The 23561-nt window shown below is 40.8% G+C and overlaps 1 protein-coding gene across 2 annotated transcripts in view; it reads left to right on the forward strand.

Annotated features, from left to right (window-relative positions):
- The window catches only part of LOC105031273 (protein FAM184A), a 249226-nt gene extending 235767 nt beyond the window's left edge, over nucleotides 1–13459 (forward strand). For both annotated transcript variants that reach the window (XM_020044400.2, XM_013132781.3), the window contains exon 17: nucleotides 12676–13459. In XM_020044400.2, coding sequence (XP_019899959.2) covers nucleotides 12676–12684 — 9 coding nt within the window. In that variant the 3' untranslated portion in view covers nucleotides 12685–13459. The remainder of the gene's footprint in view (nucleotides 1–12675) is intronic.
- Nucleotides 13460–23561: the final 10102 nt, after the last annotated feature.

A 23561-nucleotide genomic window follows, 5' to 3' on the forward strand; every position in this document is an offset into this window, starting at 1 on the left:
GAAATCTACATAAAAAATAAAAAAATAAACTGCTAAAGGCAATATTTTCAATACTGTTAAAACACTGGACAATAAGACATAGCCCTAGAATATACCTTCATAGCTGAAAACTTTGTGCTGTAAAACGAGATGCCAGGGGCGTCCAAGGGCCAATAACAAAGCGATGACTTTCTCCTATTGATAATCATTGACGTAAAAATGTTTGAAGTAATTGCATACATTTAATGAATTGGACTTAAATGTAAAACTTAGTTTAGCGCAACATATTACATACCTCCAGCGTTTCCACCCACATGCTGCCAAGGTACATTTGCTGCTGGGGGTGTAAAGCTTAGTACTTGACGAGCTGGGGGAACAAACATAACAGCTGTAATTTCACTGCAGAGATTGCATATTCAGTAATGAAACAATAATTGAACTGTGCAAAGCTAATGGAATGTACAACACACCTCGACACCTTTTATCCAGAAAGTCAAGTGCCCTAATGAAAAACAGATTATGGATACAATTATTCCTAATCTTATATAGAAGCAATAGTTTCCAAGACAAAAAAACTTCACAAATAACATCACTTACTTGTACTCAAACTCTTGGCTCTGTGAAGTGGAGTCTGGATTACTGGGGAGAAACCTGGTTCTGAGAAAGAGGGAACAGAAATTTGAAAATCTAACAAAGTGTATAGTTTAGTTACAGGATCACAAATTAAGAATCACAGCAATACATTTTACATACCAGCTCTGAAGTCTATAGATGGCTCAACATTTTCCAGGTTTTCTGGAATCAATGCAACTTAGCATGTAGTGATTCAAGTGAATGTCCCTCTCAACTCTTTTCAATATAATTTTCCTTTTGGCCCAGTAACTAGACATTGTGACTAACAATGCATTTACCTTTAAAGCCAAAACGATTGACCAACCGTGGGTCTCTTGGGTGAAGATAACCGGTTATGCTCTGGTCAAGGTATCTGCACGAAAAGGTGAAAAAAAACGGATTGTTAACGTTAGGAATATACAGTAGCTATGCTGTGGGGGGGAAACATTATCAGCCAAATGTGGAACAGTGAAATTGTTAAAAAATAAAATTTATTCATTGAGTGTTGTGATTCAAGTGAACACAGAATTTTCCTCAAACATAAAAAGTACAGCAGTTCAGAGAATTAGAAATCACAATCGCCTTAAATCCAGTACAGTAGCAACACAGCACAAAACTTGCTAGCCACAGTGTCTACTGTAACAAAGCATAACAGCATGTGCTAGCTAACACTTACTAGCCACTCTAGCTACTGGACTAGCAGCATACTTGTTCAGTTTAAACAACATATATACATCGTTATTTTTGTAAGAAAACACTAAAAGTTCCACTTAGTCTTTCTAGATGTAAAGCTTTTGCTACCTACTATAGCTCATTAAAATTCTACATGTACTAGTAACATTGCGTAAACAAGGCTACTAAAAACAATATAAACATAATATTGCGTTACACAAAAAGGAAACATGTACTCACTTAAACGATGGTAGTGGATGACTTTGCTAGCTAGGTCCATTAGACCGAGGCAACCGCCAGAGAAAATGAAGCAGTCAGACCGACGGCTAATCGCCGGCGGAATCTCGCAAAAAATGGGAGTGACGTATTCGGCGGCAAACGTTTCATCCCCGCCAGTAGGACGCACCTATAGCCAACAGCTTAGGGCCGGCGGCAAAAAGAAGCCGTGCAGATATTTTTGGCTATCTGGGACTGTGATTATTCTACTAGTTAAAAAAACAGTAAGTACCAGTTGAAAACTTCAATCTCAAGAATGTATCATTGCTGTGGTTGTGGAAAAGAGAAGTTTAAGTCTTACAAAAGTAGGTGTTATTTCATATATGCAGGAAAATGTATGAGAACATTCTAAAGTCTATATATACTGTTCTAAAAAATTAAGAGAACACGCAATCATCACAGTATAATGCAAAGTCAATTAAACTTCAGGGATATCAATTCCTGAGGTTTAAGGAAGTTTAAGCAAGCATAAGCAATTGTGAATCAGCGTAAGTTGTTTTGGTGCAAATGAAAATGACAACAGGTGCACCGGAGAGGCAACAACAAGACAACCCCCAAACAAAGAATGGTTTTGCAGGTGGTGGCTTCAGAACATTGCTCTCTCCTTATCCTTCCTGAAAGATTCTTCTCTACGTATGCATTTTGCTAGTGTCCTTATCACTTCGGGTAGCATAAGGCGGTACCTGCAGCCCATTCATGTAGTCCAGCTCCTCCAGGATGGCACATCCATACATGCCGTAGTGAGAAGGTTTGCTGTGTCTCCCAGTACAGTCTCAAGAGCATGGAGGAAATAACAGGAGACAGGCCGTTACACGAGGGGAGCTGGACAGGGCCGTAGAAAGGCATCAACCCAACAGCAGCAGGACCGGTATCTGCTCCTGTGTGTGAGATGGAACAGGAGGAGCAGTGCCAGAGTCCTACAAAATGACATTCTGCGGGCTACTGTGGAACCTGTGCTCACAGCCCAGCACCATGCAGCTCGATTGGCATTCGCCAGAGAACACCAGAATTGGCAGGTCCGCCAATGGGCCCCATTTTCTCCAAAGATGAGGGCAGGTTCACACTGAGCACATGTGACAGTTATTTCAGAGTCTGGGGAAGCGATGGTGAACGTTATGCTGCCCTGCAACATCATCCAGCATGATCGGTTTGGAGGTGGGTCAGTGATGGTCTGGGGAGGCATATCCTTGGAGGGTCGCACATGCTAGCCAACTGTACCCTGACTGCTATCAAGTACAGGGATGAAATCCTCAGACACATCTTCAAGTTCAGTGAGCCATGGGTTCCTCTTGGTGCAGGCAATGATGAGGCAATTCCTGGATGACGTAGGTATGCTGCACTGGACTGGCCCTCATGTTTTCGAGACCTGAATCCAATTGAGCACCTCTGGAACGTTATGTATCAGTGCTTCCAAAATAGCGCCATAGACTGTCCAGGAGCTCTCTGATTCCCTGATCCAGGTCTGGGAGGAGATCCCCCAGGACACCACCCACCATCTCATCAGGAGCATGCCCAGATGTTGTCGGGAGTGCATACAGGCACGTGGGGGCCACACACATTACTGAGTCACATAATGATTTGCTGTGATGATATTCATGAAAGTTGGAACAGCCTGTGATTTCAATTGTTTACGCAAGTTGGAACAGCCTGTGATTTTCAACTAAATCCAGCCCTCAACTGGTTGGTTATTTTGGTTTCCATTGACCATTGTTATGCCATTTTGTTCTCAATTAATTACACAATGTACCGTAATGAATTTGATCTTTACTATATTTCCTTCATCGAGACCCGATGTGTGATTTAAGTGTTACCTTAATGTTCGTAATATTGATCATTTTGGTATTATTTATTGGTATTACAAAAAATAAATGTTAATTACAGTAAAATATTCCAAATGAATTTGAAAAGGAATTGGCTTTTAACACAAATTCCGATTTCATCTGATTTAAAAAAATATTTTTAAACAGGGAAATAGACATTCATAAGTTAATTCAAAATGAATTGGTACCAATGCAGTTGTCTTCTGTTTGCAAGTGAGTCAATGCACTGTGGAGAAAGCTGTGCTTGAGTGTATGTGAGTTTGGGAGTGAATCATTGTTCTTATATACACTCACCTAAAGGATTATTAGGAACACCATACTAATACTGTGTTTGACCCCCTTACGCCTTCAGATGCCTTAATGCCTTAATTCTACGTGGCATTGATTCAACAAGGTGCTGAAAGCATTCCTTAGAAATGTTGGCCTATATTGATAGGATAGCATCTTGCAGTTGATGGAGATTTGTGGGATGCACATCCAGGGCACGAAGCTACCGTTCCACCACATCCCAAAGATGCTCTATTGGGTGGAGATCTGGTGACTGTGGGGGCCATTTCAGTACAGTGAACTCATTGTCATGTTCAAGAAACCAATTTGAAATTATTCGAGCTTTGTGACATGGTGCATTATCCTGCTGGAAGTAGCCATCAGAGGATGGGTACATGGTGGTCATAAAGGGATGGACATGGTCAGAAACAATGCTCAGGTAGGCCGTGGCATTTAAACGATGCCCAATTGGCACTAAGGGGCCTAAAGTGTGCCAGGAAAACATCCCCCACACCATTACACCACCACCACCAGTCTGCATAGTGGTAACAAGGCATGATGGATCCATGTTCTCAATCTGTTTACGCCAAATTCTGACTCTACCATCTGAATGTCTCAACAGAAATCGAGACTCATCAGACCAGGCAACATTCTTCCAGTCTTCAACTGTCCAATTTTGGTGAGCTCGTGCAAATTGTAGCCTCTTTTTCCTATTTGTAGTGGAGATGAGTGGTACCCGGTGGGGTCTTCTGCTGTTGTAGCCCATCCGCCTCAAGGTTGTGCGTGTTGTGGCTTCACAAATGCTTTGCTGCATACCTCGGTTGTAACGAGTGGTTATTTCAGTCAAAGTTGCTCTTCTATCAGCTTGAATCAGTCGGCCCATTCTCCTCTGACCTCTAGCATCAACAAGGCATTTTGGCCCACAGGACTGCCGCATACTGGATGATTTTCCCTTTTCACACCATTCTTTGTAAACCCTAGAAATGGTTGTGCGTGAAAATCCTTGTAACTGAGCAGATTGTGAAATACTCAGACCGGCCCGCCTGGCACCAACAACCATGCCACGCTCAAAATTGCTTAAATCACCTTTCTTTCCCATTCTGACATTCAGTTTGGAATTCAGGAGATTGGCTTGACCAGGACCACACCCCTAAATGCATTGAAGCAACTGCCATGTGATTGGTTGATTAGATAATTGCATTAATAAGAAATTGAACAGGTGTTCTTAATAATCCTTTAGGTGAGTGTATATTGACCATTATAATATATATATTTACATATATTTATTCAAATAATGTTATGGTAGGGTGCAATTCAAAGGTGAGGGTATGTTTTGTTCTCATAATCTGGTTAGCGAAGAAATTAGAATATTCTTTGATTTAAATTCACCAGCTTCTTCATTAGGTACGCCTGGTTGTTAGGGTTAGGGTTGTGAATCATCTTCCCATAACTCAAAACATAGAACATAGCATGCAGACTTAGTAAAGAGATATTGTCACGGTTTGACCAGATATTACAATACGGAAGACACATGATGTTAGCGACATTGACAGTTGCATGGCATGTGCTTGTGCCAGTTACGCACTTCCAGCAGACAGAGCTGACCACCTGGGATTTTTACACACTGCAGTATTGCGATTTGAGACAGGAGAAATGAGAGTGAAAACCTCTTGTTAATTAGAGAGAGGAAAATGGCCAGAACCTTTAAGACATAAAGAATGGCAACTAATGCTCAAATAACCATTAATTAATAAAAATAACCATTAAAAAATAAAATTAAAAGGAAAGCCAGACGAAATGACACCAAGAAAAATCTGAAGGCTAGTAGGGTAGTCCAGAGACCAGGCAGGAGGTTCGGAACACCAGGTATCCAGTCGACGGGAAAGGGTAGTGATGGGACACATGAAGCGAGGCTTGCTTCGAAATCTCAACCCAGTTTGTTGGGTGATATTGCGGACGTCACAGATTACAGAACATACTTGTTTTAAAAGACAAAGCGCTTTCCAACTATTGGATATAGGGGGTTCCAAGCCTTTTCGTCGGACATGGTCGTTGTAGGCGAACAGAGTCAAACTAACCCACTTACCGAAAAGGAAGAAAGAACATTTGCCTCTTGTCATGCAATATTGGGGAGATTGCAGGCGTTGTGTGAAATAGTATAATTAACCTTCAAATCACAAGGATTGTAATTTATGAAAAACAAGGTGACTAAGTTTCAATACTGAAAGTTGGTTAGGCTATGTAATATATTCAAAGAAACTAAATTACAGAAATCACACAGCCTTAAACATTTTCATATAAACTTTGCAAACACCGTACAAAGCATCTAGCAACTATATTGCCAAATAACCTTTCCTCTAAATTTCTTCCGCGGCATACACACACATATTTAAATATTGCATTAGAAAATGGGAGAACTCAGTGGCGTTGTTAGGCCTGGGCGTCTGTGCTATAGCCCCGGATCTTATGAATAGCCCTAAATAAAAAATGTACCCAAAAAAATATAAAAAATAAAATAGCCCCTGATCTACCTGATCAGCAGACACCACTGTGTCTGTAAACAGTGTCACCAAAGTCCAGGGGGCTATTCCATCAAGGCAGATAAAGGAAAATCCAGGCTTATTTCGATAAGTCTCACTTAAATTAACCAGAGTTCCGTTCCATTACTGTGACTTAAAGGAGTCCCTCTTCAGTAATTTATACCTCTGAATTAGCCTGCTCCCTCCCGGCTAACTGTCAAGCTTAATTTAGCTGTGTTTCAAAGAATGACCAATGGGTGGAAACAGAATCCCAAAAGACAATTCTGTGTATTTTCTTACTCGCATCACTTTTGTCCTGTCCATGTTCAGAAACATAAGTTCAGACATTGTGACCAAGCATGAATTGACGTGTTTAATTTAATTCCAAAGAACATATCAATAGAAATAAACAAGTTAAGAAAAGCATGTCTTACCACTTTCATGTCTTCAAAAGCCAATAGTTAATTGAAATAGGCCTAGACTGTCTAAATCTCAAATCGCATACTACGTACTACAAGTACAGTATGTACTTTGCGGATTGTGGTAAAGTATGTACTGTTTAGTGTATATATATATATATATATATATATATATATATATATATATATTATTTTTTTTTAACCTTTATTTAACCAGGAAAATACTTGTTGAGATTAAAAATCTCTTCTTCAAGAGTGTCCTGGCCAAGACAGGCAGCAGTACAACCATACATACAACACAGAATACACAAGAACATAAAACAACTAAATTAGCAAATCCATCAACCACAAATCCTTGTATATATCCTATATAGTATGCCAGTATTGGGACTGATTGGGACCTACCTTGTCATGATTATGTGTCTCAACCCTGTGGATGAAGGTGCTCAGAATCTACCAAATGCTTTTACACCACCAGCCCCAAGGGTCTTCAGAGACAGAGGTTCTCCACAGGGCTTCCCTGATGAGTATATGTGGGAGAGGTACAGGTTCAGTAGGCCCAGCAAAGTTTACCTATGCAGTCTGCAGGAACCACTGTTCAGTCTGTCTGCATTGCTCTGCGTCTCTTTGCATGTGGGAAATTCTTGTAGAGTGTTGGTGATGCAGAAGGTCTTGCGAAGGCAATTGCTTGCCAGGAAATAAGGGTATGTCTTGCTCTAAACCAGTACCTGAATATTTTCATCACTTTCACTGGTCATATTGAAACACAAAGAATCAAGGAGGTGTTTTATTAATTTGCAGGTATGTGACAGTTAAAATAGCCTACAGGTTGACCAGCTTCAATCCACTTTTTCAGGCTTCGCCAATATTTTAGGCGCAATGGACTGTACCCATGTGCATGCCAGTCACCATCTGGACCTGTGGAGGCAGACTATGCCGATCGGAAATCTTTCCATAGCCTTAACTATGGAAAGATTTCAATGTCTGCCTCACACAAAGTAGTATCTGTACTGTACAGAGATAATGTTTCACCTTATCAGCACAGATCAATCAGGAAACAATCAGGTATTTCCTTTCCTAACCAAGTATATCAAATAGCACTAACATCTAGCCACAGAAGGCCTATGCAAAACCAGATTTTAAACCTCATACAATGTCAGACCCAAAGTTACAAATACTATTCTGGAATGTGAGCAATGTTGAGATCATTTGGAACTGGAATTTACATTTTGAATGACACCACTGCATCAACTCTTCTTAATCACGCTGAGCAATTTAAAATGAATGCTCTGCCAAGCCAAGTGTGCTACATAATTGTTCACCCTTTATGCTGTCAGATGATCTGCGATGGAAGTTGCATGATATCTAATATCAAAGCTGTTGCCACATTCTTTTTTGGCTATTCAGTTGGCCCCTGTTGAGATGTAACCGCCGAGAATGAATATGCCAAGGGTTACTAGGTCAGAAAGGCTTCAAGCCTCACTGAATTAGGCTAATTAACAGTAAGTGCAATGTAGTTATGTCAGTTCCCATAAGTCTAATACATTTTGATTGATCATGAATCTGATATAATCTAGCCTAATAATATAGCCAGTCTTACTTATCTAGTGATCTGAATGTATATTTATGAAAAATGTAAAAGTATAATTTACGCATTTAATCTGTCAGGAATTTCTGCCGGACCGCATAAGCGGAGCCGGCTAAGAAGAGAGAATGTCTCTTACTGAGTGTGCGACTGCCCCTTGTTAAATAGTCTAGTGGTTAGAGACATGGACTTGTGAACTACAGGTCCTGAGTTTGTATCTCCTCGCAGGTGAAGGGAAGTACGCATTATGAATTATTCTGTATGGATGAAAACTTCCCTGGCTAAAACTGTTAGTATCTACATTATAGTAAGCCTGAAATAAAAAACGTTATGTTTATATTGTGACTGTTTCTGGTGGATTTTCAAAGTATGCATCCATGCATGCGTTTTGGGTCAGGATAGACAAACACATTTGCTGGCTTAGCATACAGTAGTTACGTTATAGTAAGCCTTAACTGAAACTGTAGACTGTTATATTGCGACTGTTTCTGGCATGGAAAAGTTAATCTTCAGTCTCGCTAGCAATTGCTCAATTCTTATGATTATTCCTAGGAAGTTAGCAGATACTATTAAGCCTATTACTGGCTAATAAGCTGTTAAAACAGCCAGTGGCAAAAGTAATACAGTTAAGATGTAGGTAAACTTAATAAGAAACATTAGTCAGTTTAACACAATCCTCAATGGAGTCTAGCAACTGCTGAAACTTGTAATGCTGTGGCATAGTGGTTAAAGACATGTGCCTCATGTGGAAGATGTGCCTAAGTTCGAATCTATTGAGAGCAACAGCATTTTTATTTCTGGTGGATTCCACGATACTTTCATCTTTTCACTTGATGAAAAAGTTAGTTCCCTTTGTTGATAGTTACTGTATAAATGTCATCCATGAATGAAAGAAAAAAGTATGTTGTTTTGCCATGAAAGAAAAAAATATGTTCTTATGCCATGAAATGAAATAGCTTTGGAAGACTTGCTAGCAATTGCTCAATTCTTCTGACTATTCCAGTAAGTTAGTAAATACCGGAAAACTTAGTACCGGCCCCTATGGAAAATAAATATATTTTTGCAATGCAAAATGTATGTAGAATGTTTGATGAATATATGTCGAATACAATTAACTTTATTCAAAATACATCAAAATGTATTTCACCTTTTATTCTGAAATATATTTAAAAATGTATACATACATTTATCTTTATTCAAAATACATTTCAGGTATCAAAATGTATTTCACCTTTTATTCTGAAATGTATGTTAAAATGTATACATACATTTAACTTTATTCAAAATACATTTCAACTTATATTTCTGAAATGTATTTGAAAATGTATAAATACATTTCAGTTTTGTCCAAATGTATTTCACCGTTAACAATGCTCTTTTGAATGTATTCAAAGGTATTTTGAAGCCCATATTAAAATGCATTTTTCAGGTCCTGTGAAAGTAAAAAGATGAAATGTAATTTCACACACATTTTATAGATGTGTACATTACCAAAATACATTTCCTCTTAGTCACAAATATAGTCTAACGTACTGAGGAAAACTTGATTATCGCACTACTTGCTTCTCGTATCAACTTAATCCTGTTTGGAGTAGTGGTTAGCGCGCCTGAGTGTGGAACATAAGTTTGCAGGTTCGGAACACCACCTTGGCGATTCTCTGATATATTTAGACATGCATTTAAAAATTGAAGGGGCCAATTTAAAAAATAAATACATATATTTACCAAATGTATTCAGGAATATATTTTTCAAATGTGTTCGGAAATATATTTTCAAAATGTATTCAGAAATATATTTAAAATACATTTATTTTCCATATGGGGCTAATACGCTGTTAAAATGGCCAGTGGCAAACTGCATACCGTGGGGAAAAAGTGTATTTAGTCAGCCACCAATTGTGCAAGTTCTCCCACTTAAAAAGATGAGAGAGGCCTGTCATTTTCATCATAGGTACACGTCAACTATGAAATAAATGTTTGGTCACCTACAAACAAGCAAGATTTCTGGTTCTCACTGTAACTTATTCTTTAAGAGGCTCCTCTGTCCTCCACTGGCTACATGTATTAATGGCACCTGTTTGAACTTGTTATCAGTATAAAAGACACAAGAACGGTGAGCAAAAGTCCCAGAACCACACGGGGGAACCTAGTGAATGACCTGCAGAGAGCTGGGACCAAAGTAACAAAGGTTACCATCAGTAACACACTACGCCACCAGGGACTCAAATCCTGCAGTGTTAGACGTGTCCTCCTGCTTAAGCCAGTAAAAGGCCAGGCCCGTCTGAGGTTTGCTAGAGAGCATTTGGATGGTCCAGAAGAGGAGGAATGTCATATGGTCAGATGAAACCAAAATAGAACTTTTTGGTAAAAACTAAACTTGTCGTGTTTGGAGGAGAAAGAATGCTGAGTTGCATCCAAAGAACATCATACCTACATTGAAGCATGGGGGTGGAAACATCATTCTTTGGGGCTGTTTTTCTGCAAAGGGACCAGGACGACTGATCCATGTAAAGGAAAGAATGAATGGGGCCATGTATCATGAGATTTTGAGTGAAAACCTCCTTGCATCAGCAAGGGCATTGAAGATGAAACGTGGATGGGTCTTTCAGCATGACAATGATCCCAAACACACCACTCGGGCAACAAAGGAGTGGCTTCGTAAGAAGCATTTCAAGGTCCTGGAGTGGCCATGCCAGTCACCAGATCTCAACCCCATAGAAAATCTTTGGAGGGAGTTGAAAGTCTGTTGTTGCCCAGCAACAGCCCCAAAACATCACTGCTCTAGAGGAGATCTGCATGGAGGAATTGTCAATATCGTATTTTGATTTAAAAGCATGCATTTTGTTTTACTTGAGTTCAGTAGGCAGTTGGAGATCAAGGAAAGCATGTTATCTATAAGTGTTTTTTTCTGCAGTAACTTTTTACCTGATGCAAACCCAGCTTAATTAAATCTCCTTTCATGACGGCTAGCACCAGACATGCTTGACAATCAAGGGTCTTAAGACAATTACTGTCTGTTAGCAAGAACATGAACACTCTCCATTTGGTTTCAGTCAAATTTGAACTCAGAAAACTAAAGGTAGTTTGATTTTCAAATTTCACTTTTTTGTCTAGCAACTTACAGGAATGGACATGGGAAATGTCTGAAAGTGTCTGACAATGGGAAAGTGTTGTTTCATTGAATAAGATGTGTTAAATTAGATCTCATAATAATGTAAACACAAAATCTTTCAGTCATGATTTTATGAAGTGATTCTGCATGGCAGATTTGTTCACCAAAAGTCAATTTCTTAGTTAATTCAATAGTTCATTCTTAGTTTCAGGTTCTGGGCTTAAATACAAGCCTTAAATACAAGACAGTATTTAAAGATTTATATTAACACTGTTGGGGCTAAGACCAAAACCTGTGGTATATATGAATGTCCTATCTTTGATGTAGCTAAAGAGAAAGAATCTGGGAACCTGTATGTCAGCTCTGTGTTGTGGAAATGGAGAGGCCAGTCAGTCCCCTCCTCACCCCCACAGAGCGTTTTACCTGGCCGTATTAATCCTCTACTCCCATCAGGCTCAGACCTTGGCCAAATTCCCCTACCCAACTTGTCTTTTGCTGTTTGGTTAAGCTTTGTATACCTGTACATCCAATAATGAACGGTAGACTTGCTTGTTTCACATTTCTGTAAACCTCGTTGCTAATAGGCATAGTGTGTTGATACTAGCCTGGATGCCAGCCTGAGCAATGTATGTGAAACTAAATGTTAGGCTGGTTATTTACCCTGGCTGGGTTTTTAGCATATGTGTATGGAACCACTTGCATAACCAACCAGTGTGTCTCCCTATCGTAAATTACTCAAGAACGAATTGGGTGAACACAAAAACAAGCAATTTTGAGATTGAGAGCAAGATAGTCTCCTTGAGAAAAATGTCTCATACTTTAGTCTGCTTTTCAATACTTGCTCTTGAAATGGTCTTGGAATGTTCCCCCATATCACATGACCATGGAGGGAGAGGTTAATTGTGCATTATGAATTATTGAGACTTTCCACCGTTTCACTTGCTTTTCCTTATCAGATATATTGGTGTGATAGTGTTACACTTGTTAGCTGTTTCTTATACTCTTTAAGAAATAAATCCTTAGTCTGATCATTTTTTACTTTTGATTTTTGAAAGCAAAGCAGTCAAATTATATGCAAATTCACAAGAACTTGCTTGAATACACTGTAGATGTAGCATTGTGAATTCACTCTCAAATACTAGCCATCACAATGGCACAGATAAATTAGAATCCTTAGTTAGAATATGCTTACAGACAACATTGTGGAAAGGTGAAATAACACATTTCACATCAAGAGAGACAATAGGGTTTGAGCCAATGCAGTTTCATTGTTATGAAGTCCACGTGTATCCTGTATTGCATTCTAGAGAGTACTTTGGTTCACTAGTTCATATTTGTTTTCATTGGCTGTTTGAATATCCCTGTTGTTGTGTTGGTGCTGGGTAAATGCTGTTGTTTTGACTTTCTCCCGCAGCCTTCTTGAGAATGACAACGCAAGCCTGGAACCAAAAAAATCGGAGGAAGAAGATGAACTGTTTGCTCAATAATTTACTTTCTGAGTCATAAAAAGGAGCCCACCCATAATGTGAAAAAATCATTAAGAACACATCATGAAACTCATTTCATTCATAACCTATGAAACTATTTGGTTTGTTTATTTGTTTATTAATTTGAATAACTGTCTTTGATATGGACTATAATGCAATTTTTCTCTTTTCGCAGCACCGTATGGTGGCACTGCACTTGTGGTTGAGGTCAAATCCATTTCACTTACAGTCTTTCCAGAAGATTAAAAGATATTCTATTACCAAATTGAAAGTGCCTATGGAAAAAAAATTTACCCTTTTTAATTTCAGTTCACTGAATGAATTTACTGAAATTGTGAAATTAGATTTTCCGTCAATCTTGACTGTTTTGTGTGTGTAAAAACTGCATTGCTATTCACAGTGGACCTGAACTGTTGAACACAAAATGATGTTTTGCCTGATTTGAAATAAATAGCACTATATATACACAACGATCAGCCATAACATTATGACCACTGACAGGTGAAGTGAATAACACTGATAATCTCTTTATCATGGTTGACCCCTGTCCACTGCCGAAAGTGCCTACAATGGGCATGTGAGCATCAGAACTGGACCACGAAGCAATGGAAGAAGTTGGCATGGCCTGATGAATCACATGGATTTTACATCACATGGATGGTCGGGTGCATGTGTGTCACTTACCTGGAGAACACATGGCACCAGGATGCACTATGGGAAGTTGGCAAGCCGGTGGAGGCAGTGTTTTTACATAATTTTAGTAGTCTTAAGTTTTCCATTTTAGTCTTGCCCTCTATGTATTATACACTCACCTAAAGGATTATTAGGAACACCTGTTCAATTTCTCATTAATGCAATTATCTAATCAACCAATCACATGGCAGTTATTTCAATGCATTTAGGGGTGTGGTCCTGGTCAAGACAATCTCCTGAACTCCAAACTGAATGTCAGAATGGGAAAGAAAGGTGATTTAAGCAATTTTGAGTGTGGCATGGTTGTTGGTGCCAGACGGGCCGGTCTGAGTATTTCACATTCTGCTCAGTTACTGGGATTTTCAAGCACAACCATTTCTAGGGTTTACAAAGAATGGTGTGAAAAGGGAAAATCATCCAGTATGCGGCAGTCCTGTGGGCCAAAATGCCTTGTTGATGCTAGAGGTCAGAGGAGAATGGGCCGACTGATTCAAGCTGATAGAAGAGCAACTTTGACTGAAATAACCACTCGTTACAACCGAGGTATGCAGCAAAGCATTTGTGAAGCCACAACACGCACAACCTTGAGGCAGATGGGCTACAACAGCAGAAGACCCCACCAGGTACCACTCATCTCCACAACAAATAGGAAAAAGAGGCTACAATTTGCACAAGCTCACCAAAATTGGACAGTTGAAGACTGGAAGAATGTTGCCTGGTCTGATGAGTCTCGATTTCTGTTGAGACATTCAGATGATAGAGTCAGAATTTGGCGTAAACAGAATGAGAACATGGATCCATCATGCCTTGTTACCACTGTGCAGGCTGGTGGTGGTGGTGTAATGGTGTGGGGGATGTTTTCTTGGCACACTTTAGGCCCCTTAGTGCCAATTGGGCATTGTTTAAATGCCACGGCCTACCTGAGCATTGTTTTATGACCATGTCCATCCCTTTATGACCACCATGTACACATCCTCTGATGGCTACTTCCAGCAGGATAATGCACCACATATCACAAAGCTCGAATCATTTCAAATTGGTTTCTTGAACATGACAATGAGTTCACTGTACTGAAATGGCCCCCACAGTCATCAGATCTCAACCCAATAGAGCATCTTTGGGATGTGGTGGAACGGGAGCTTCTTGCCCTGGATGTGCATCCCACATCCCATCAACTGCAAGATGCTATCCTATCAATATGGGCCAACATTTCTAAAGAATGCTTTCAGCACCTTGTTGAATCAATGCCACGTAGAATTAAGGAAGTTCTGAAGGCGAAAGGGGGTCAAACACAGTATTAGTATGGTGTTCCTATAATAATCCTTTAGGTGAGTGTATGTACTATTGTATTTTATTATGTATTGTTGCCTTTTATGTATTATTCCTTTAATCATGTAAACAGACCTGGCGGCATTAGGGCAATGTCCCCCAGCAAGAATTATTTGCCCCCCAAAAATAGTTTGGGTAAGATTCTTCCCAATACTGTAATTCACTAATTACTTTTAGGAATGTAGGCTAGCTCTCTTGCCTTCATCTGCAAATGCGATGTGCTTTAAGTGATGTAATCACTAAGCTACAAAGAATGCGTAACTTCTGCAGGTAATACAACTTTCAAATGTTATTGACAGCTGTGCATTTTGCTAGCATATAGCCTCAGCAAGCCATGCATGCATGACGTCCGTCATGCTCTAACTACTATTTTATGTTTATAGAGTGAAAGATTCTGGGAACCTGTATGTCAGCTCTCCAAATTTAAGTGTTGTGGAAATGGAGAGGCTAAGTCCCCTCCTCACCCTCACTCAATTATGACTTATGACTATTCCAGTAAGTTAGTAGATACCGGTAAAGCTTATTACTGACATATACGCTGTTAAAACGACCAGTGGCAAAGGCAATACATAGCCTCCATTTGTGGTAGAGGTAAATTTAGTGGGAAACATTAGTCAATTTAACTGTATCAACTGAATTCACGAATGGCCAGGGGCAAAATAGGATTCAGTATAGAGACAAGAGGCTATACCGACACCCAGAATAATTGTAGCTCTGTGGTGTAGTTGTTAACGACACAGCCCTTCACGTGAGTGAACTGGGTTCGAATCTCAAGATGGCAACCCTTTCCACTGTGGGCCGGCTGAATTAGGCTTGCCTGGTTTCTTGTTTTTCAGTACGGGACTATCCTGTATTATACAGGACAGGTGGCAACCCTACTGACGACATTGACTTTAAGCAGTACATTTCTTTCATTTGCGTTTTGAAAATCCATCACTGGTGGCCCTAATAATCAGGTAAAACGTATTTGTGTGCGTAAGTTCATGATTGCAAATGTGCATTCCCATGCCTTGGGTTTCTGTGATGTTTTGACAGTGTTGGTGGTTGTGGAGCAAAACATCAGACTACTGCAGATTTACTGTATGCGCGAAAGTGTACACAAGAAAATATTTTTATATACAACGTCAATACCCTTTTTGAGAAATGTATATTTATTTATGTCACGGTTTAAGGGAGACAGAGGCAAATGCAGAGTCAAAACGGTGTCTTTAATGACAACAAAAGGAAAACAAAAACAGAGTGCCATGCACTACAAAAACATAACTAGGAGACAGGACCGTGAAACATGACACTAACAACACAACAACACAATTACCGACCAGGACAGGGAGAAAATAGCTGAACTAAATACACAGACTAACAAGGACAACAGAAACAGGTGGGGGCTAAACACAGGTGAAAGGAATATACTGATTAACTGAAACGAGAACAGGAAAGACCAAACAAAGACATGACAAACCAAGGACACAGAAAACACGAAGCACAATGGTCCCGTCTGGCTGGGAACGTTACACAACAATGTTTTGAAACAATAAAACATTTGAATAAAACAAATTACAGAAAAGGCTAACACATCCTTCGATTTTGGATTATGTTCAGATAAACAGCCTGATTCTGAAAGATCGAGGGTTATTGGATTAATTGGAACGACGTAATATCTGACAGACCTTTAGTGTGTAATGTGGAGATGTAGCCCAATCATATTGAAGTAAAAAGCTAACATTGATTGATCCTGCAAAATGTGTTCAACTGGTTATAGGCTATCCCTATTTGCTTTCTAATGCCTCTTAATATGAAAGTAATCCAAAAGTAATTGAAAACACCCACATTTTAATGTAACTCAAATTACATTACTGAATTTGAGTAATCAGAATGTTTCGTTACTGATTACAAATGTGGACCGGAAACTTGTAACTAACAGATTCCATTTAAAAGGTAACCTACCCAACCCTGCAGATACCACAGCACACCTTCAGAGGTCTAGTGGAGTCCATGCTTCGACGGGTCAGGTCTGTTTTGGAGGCAAAAGGGGGACCTACACATAGTAGGCAGGTGGTCATAATGTTATGGCTGATCGGTGTGTATATATATATATATATATATATATATATATATATATATATGTGTGTGTGTGTGTGCAATAAACATAACAAAACACTTAATTTTTTACTCATCATGGCATTGTTGCAGCCAAATTACATTTGGGAACTCATCCATGTTAATGAACTAGCTGCTGATATGTACAAGCAATGTGATATCACAGTCTGAGTGACGTAATGCTATTTTAGAATTACAACATAAAATTTGAATGTTTTATGTTTTTATTTGACCACTTACAGTATGAATTGTATTTTTCCACTGACTTTGTCCAAGTTGTTCCCCAGCCAGTAGAGAAATACCACTGTATCCAATCTAAATGCTCCTATCAGCTTGTCCCCAATGATGTTGCACAAATTTTAACTAAACTCCATTTCCACTCTGCTTCTATATGTGTTATTTTATAGTTTTGATGTCTTCACAATGTGGGAAATAGTAAAAATAATGAAATGGGGCATTGTACCCTGAGGGACCCTTAGGTGGTTTGTATCATGTTTGAGAGCTTGTTAGCCCAGCTTGAAAACCAGGCTAAGATGTTACCAGCTCCAAGCCGATTTTATGTAGCAGGTAGCTGTGCTCGCTAGTAGCTGGTTGGACCTGTTTAAACCAGTTCTTACCATCTACCAGTTCGTGTAGTAGCTATAGCTGGTATGACCATCTGCAAGTTTACCAGCTTCAGGGCTGTAACTCAAGCTTTACTGGTTCTAACTAACTGACCATTACCAAACCAGGTGGAGCGAGATCTTTATTTTAGATCACTGTTCCCCAATGTTGGCTCCCAACAAGTAATTTTGGTGTAGCACAGCACTGACACCAACTGAAAGCCTAGATAAATTAGAAACACTATCAGTGAACTAAATGTAAATGTAAGGCACCATTTTTGAGTTGACAAGACAATACCATCTTACAATTCAACAATGAACAGAAGAATGAGGGTTTTTAGCACAAAGTAATTGAATCACTGAAGCTTGCCAGATGGAATCCCTCCCAATGGCACAAATTTTCAGAAGTGAATTCTAGGCTACCATATAACTCCAAAATGGATTTTCCCTCTGTAGGCTGTCATTTGGAATAAAAATGAATCAAAGTTGGAGAATTTCCCTAATATTTAGGAGTTTAAATAAGACCGTGTTTGTGTTTTACATGAAGTAGTTTGGCCATTGCCTGTAAAAATGCAAAATTTGGGTGCTGTAGATATGCTAATACAATCCCTGTGGTGGTTGCAGCAGGTGAACGCCTGGAACATGGGCTGGAGTTTTTCTCTCCTAAAATTTTGTTGAGCAGTTTATCCCCTAGAGGGCAAACCAATTTAGTAAGGCATGTGCCAAGAAACTACAGGAGTTTCATAATTATAGCACAAGGAATCAAACATCAACCAAGCCAGTTCTAGATGAATAGGAAATTTGACATAGACTATAATTGTGTTAATGGGGTTGAAGTTTCAAACTAATGATGGAACTTCTGAGATCCACACATTTTCAGGACTGATCTATTGTCTTGCTTGTTGGGAGTTGAAGCAACAATATCCAGTGGATGGTAGTTTGGACTGTTCGGGACAGATCGGGACATCACAATCAATTTTCTGATGATACATCACGTTACAGACTGGATATAGACAACTGAGTGTGTGAGTACCAGCAACATGTTCAAGAAAGAGTTCTACAAAACAATGCCAGGGTCAGATCACTTGTCTTCACACTCCATTTGATGAATGAATGACTCATCGACAGTGAGATGAGAGGAGAATCCACCTGAGTCCTGAAGGACTCGATATACAGAGTACCACGGGCGAGTTGACTGGAAAGGTCACATGGTCCCAACACATTGGAAGACACTGTTGTGGTGTTAATCTTGAATTAGTGAAGTGTTGGAAACTCACTATTCCATGCACACCTACACTGACTTGTTAGGACAACCAGGCAAGTTGCTGGGTCCACATCACACTGACTGCAATAACTGATATTGGAACTTTTCATCACTGATACTAGACTGAGAAGACTGCAGACAAGAATTACAGGACACTTGATTGGAAACTAACTTAATTCCTTACAATCAAATATTTTCCTAAATGAACTGATATGGTAAATTCATATGTATTAAGGTTTGTTTCTTGCAAGATAGGTGGGAAACTCTGCACAATGACAATCCCAATATTGGACTTCGACGTATTCTGTGATGATGCTTAATGACTGACATTATGACAGCTGTCATGGTATGTTTGGATAGTGAATCGTTCCCTATTTAAGGTAGAATGTTTCCCTATTAACAGGTAAAAAAAAATAAAAGGTACAACAGGATATGCATGAGTATTTTGTATTATATTATAGCATGGATCATGATACGGACAATTTTTTTTTTTTTATTGTTCAATGGACGTTGATGGAATGTTTAATCATAATGTTATGTTTTGGTCAGATTTTCTGCTGAACACTGTTACCATTCATAGTAGCCTGTTGATGTCAATATGTTTCTTAACCCTTATAATCTGAGGTGGGGGAGGATCTGATGACTGTCATACATTGAGTAATGTGCCAGAGTGGGGTGTGTCAATTGTGTCTTTTTTACATTCATTTTTATCAGATACTCTTTTTTTTTGTCTTAGTCATACAAGTGTATGGGCCTTTTCTTTTCATTAGGAATTTTATTGTACTTTTTTATCAAACATGTGATGAACATGTAATGTGTGTTGAAGTGTATGTTTACTTTACAACAGAATATTTGTTTATCCATACACAGGAAGTCACGTTCAGTCAAAGCATGACAGTAATAAGCCAATGGGCTCACAGTATTGTGATGTGTATTCCAGGTTGCAGTTTCTATAAAGTAAAGGTACGACCGGAAGTTTCTTTGAGATTGAGTGAGATGAAATCGAGTCTGTAACATCACGAACAATGGACTATCAAATGCTGCAATAAATAATTGAATTACTCTCTCCCTTGACGACCAGGTACGCGATCATTATTTTAATCACTAAACAAAACATTTGATTTTTAACAGTCTTTAGCAGCAGTGTCACCTGATGGGGCGGTTTCCCACACAATCAGGCTATTTTTAATTATGTGTGCGAGCAAAAATGTGCTTGGACGTATTGATGTACAGGTTTGTATGGACATATTTTTTTTGTGTGGTATACTGTCAATAACATCTGGCAACCATAAGCAGCAGACACTTGGTTGCAGTATCTTAGTGAACAGTAGCTAGTTAAAGTTTGCTCAAAAGTTTGCATACCTTTGGAGAATTTGTAATATATGTACCATTTGTAAAGAAAACATGACTGAGCAGGCAAAACATATTTAATTTCTTATGGGATTCACATTCAACTGTAGGTTATAACAGAACTGCACAATCATAAAACAAACATGGGAACAAAGAAAACAATGAACTGATTCAAAAGTCTGCATACCCTTAGTTCTTAATACTGTCTATTGCCCCCCTTTAGCATCACTGACAGTGTGCAGTTTTTTGTAATAGTTGTCTATAAGGCCCCCAATTCTTGCAGGTGGTATAACTGCCCATTTATCTTGGCAATATGCTTCCAGGTCATGCAAAGTCTTTGGTCGTCTTGCATGAACCATACGTTTGAGATCTCCCCAGAGTGGCTAGATGATATTAAAACCTTAAGGTCAGGAGCCAGTGATGGCCCCTGTGGGGATGGTATTCTGTTTACTGTAGGCCTTGTTGACCCCTCTCCAAACATAGCACTCATGATTGTGACCATAAAGCTCTATTTTGGTCTTGTCACTCCAAATTACGGTGTGCCAGAAGCTGTGAGGCGTGTCAAAGTGTTGTCAGGCACATTGTAACTGAGCTTTTTTGTTGCATTGGGGCAGTAAAAGCTTCTTTTTGGCAACTTGACCATGCAGCAATTTTTTTTAAAGTATCTTTGTATAGTGCTCCTTGAAACAACCACATCATCTTTTTCCAGAGCAGCATGTATTTCTCCTGACATTACCTGTGGGTTTTTCTTTGTCTCATTTCTCATCTTATCTTCATCCACTTATCCGGTATCGGGTCGCGGGGGAAGCAGCTCCAGCAAGGGAACCCCAAACTTCCCTTTCCCAAGTCACATTTGCCAGCTCTGACTGGGGGATCCCGAGGCGTTCTCAGGCCAGTGTCAAAATATAATCTCTCCACCTAGTCCTGGGCCTACCCCGAGGTCTCCTCCCAGCTGGACGTGCCTGGAACACCTCCCTAGGGAGACGTCCTGGGGGCATCCTTAGCAGATGCCCGATCCACCTCAACTGGCTCCTTTCGATGCAAAGGAGCAGCGGCTCTACTCCGAGTTCCTCACGGATGGCTGAGCTTCTCAAACTATCCCTAAGGGAGAAGCCAGCCACCCTTCTGAGAAAACCCATTTCAGCTGCTTGTACTCGCAATCTTGTTCTTTCATGACCTAGCCTTCATGACCATAGGTGTGGGTAGGAACGAAAATTGACCGGTATATCGAGAGTTTTGCCTTCCGGCTCAGCTCTCTTTTCATCACAACGGTGCGGTAAAGCGAATGCAATACCGCCCCCGCTGCTCCGATTCTCCGGCCAATCTCCCGCTCCATTGTCCCCTCACTCGTGAACAAGACCCCGAGATACTTGAACTCCTTTACTTGGGGTAACGCCTCATTCCCAACCCAGAGGAGGCACTCCATCGGTTTCCTGCTGAGAACCTTGGCCTCAGATTTAGAGGTGCACTCGGCTGTGAACCGGTCCAGTGAGTGCTGAAGGTCACAGACCGATGATGCCATCAAGACCACATCATCCGCAAAAAGCAGCAATGAGATCCCCAGCCTACCGAACTGCAACCCCTCCCCACCCCGACTACGCCTCGATATCCTGTCCATAAAAGTTACAAACAGGATTGGTGACAAAGCGCAGCTCTGGCAAAGGCCAACCCCCACCTGGAACAAGTCCGACTTATTACCTAGAACCCGAACACAGCTCTCACTTTGGATGTACAGGGATTGGATAGCCCTCAGAAGAGACCTCCTCACCCCATATTACCGCAGCACCTCCCACAGTATCTCCCAGGGGACCCGGTCATACGCCTTCTCCAGATCCACAAAACACATGTAGACTGGATTGGCATATTCCCAGGCACCCTCCAGGATCCTTGGAAGAGTAAAGAGCTGGTCGCTTGTTCCGCGACCAGGACGGAATCCGCATTGTTCCTCTTCAATCTGAGGTTCGACTATCTGCCGAACCCTCCTTTCCAGTACCTTTGAATAGACTTTCCCAGGCAGGCTGAAAAGTGTGATACCCCTGTAATTGGCACACACCCTCTGGTCCCCCTTTTTGAACAGGGGAACCACCACCCCGGTCCGCCACTCCTTAGGCACTTTCCCCGACTCCCACGCAATGTTGAAGAGGCGTGTCACCCAAGACATCCCCTCCACACCCAAAGCTTTCAACATTTCTGGATGGATCTCGTCAATACCCGGAGCTTTGCCACTGTGGAGTTGTTTGACTACCTCAGTGACTCAGTGACTACCTCAGCCATGGAGATTGACAATGCTTCCCCATCAGCCTCCAGCTCAGCCTCCAATATAGAGGGCGTGTTAGTGGGATTTAGGAGTTCCTCAAAGTGTTCCTTCCATCGCCCAATTACCTCCTCAGTTGAGGTCAACAGTGTCCCATCCTTACTGTACACAGCTTGGATAGTTCCCCGTTTTCCCCTCCTTAGGTGGCGGACGGTTTTCCGGAAACACCTTGGTGCCGACCGAAAGTCCTTCTCCATGGCTTCCCCAAACTCCTCCCACACCCACTGTTTTACCTCTTTCACAGCAGAGGTCGCAGCCCTTTGGGTCTGTCAGTACACTGCAACCGTCTCCAGAGTCCTCCGGGATAACATATCCTGGAAGGCCTCCTTCTTCAGTCGAACGGCTTCCCTGACCACTGGTGTCCACTAAGGTGTTCGAGGGTTACCGCCCCTTGATGCACCTAAGACCTTTAGACCACAGTTCCCCGCCGCAGCTTCGGCAATGGAGGCTTTGAAAATCGACCACTCAGGTTCAATGCCCTTTTGGACGGGGGCCTCCTCCAGACGTTCCCAGTTTACCCGCCCTACTCGTTTGGGTTTTCCCAGTCTGTCCAGAGTTTTCCCCCACCCCCTGACCCAACTCACCACCAGATGGTGATCGGTTGACAGCTCCGCCCCTCTCTTTACCTGAGTGTCCAAAACATGCGGTCTCAGATCCGATGACACAATCACAAAATCAATCATTGACCTCCGGCCTAGGGTGCTCTGGTACCACGTACACTTATGAGCATCTTTATGTTAGAACATGGTGTTCATTATAGATAATCCATGACTAGCACAGAACTCTAAAAACAAACAACCACTCGAGTTCAGATCAGGGGGGCCGTTCCTCCCTATCACACCTCTCCAGGTGTCTCCATCTTTGCCCACGTGTGCGTTGAAGTCCCCCAGCAGAATTATGGAGTCCCCTACTGCAGCCCCATACAGGACTCCATTCAGGGTCTCCAAGAAGGCCAAATACTCCGAACTGCTGTTCGGGGCATATGCACAAACAACAGTCAGAGATCCCCCCACCACAACCCGTAGGCGTAGGGAGGCAACCCTCTCATCCACTGGGGTAAACTCCAACATAGCGGCACTCAGCTGGGGGCTTGTGAGTATCCCTACCCCCACCTGGCGCCTCACACCCTGGGCAACTCCAGAGAAGAATAAAGTACATCCCCTA

Source organism: Esox lucius, chromosome 15 (assembly GCF_011004845.1).
Source record: "Esox lucius isolate fEsoLuc1 chromosome 15, fEsoLuc1.pri, whole genome shotgun sequence".
Classification (NCBI taxonomy): domain Eukaryota; kingdom Metazoa; phylum Chordata; class Actinopteri; order Esociformes; family Esocidae; genus Esox; species Esox lucius.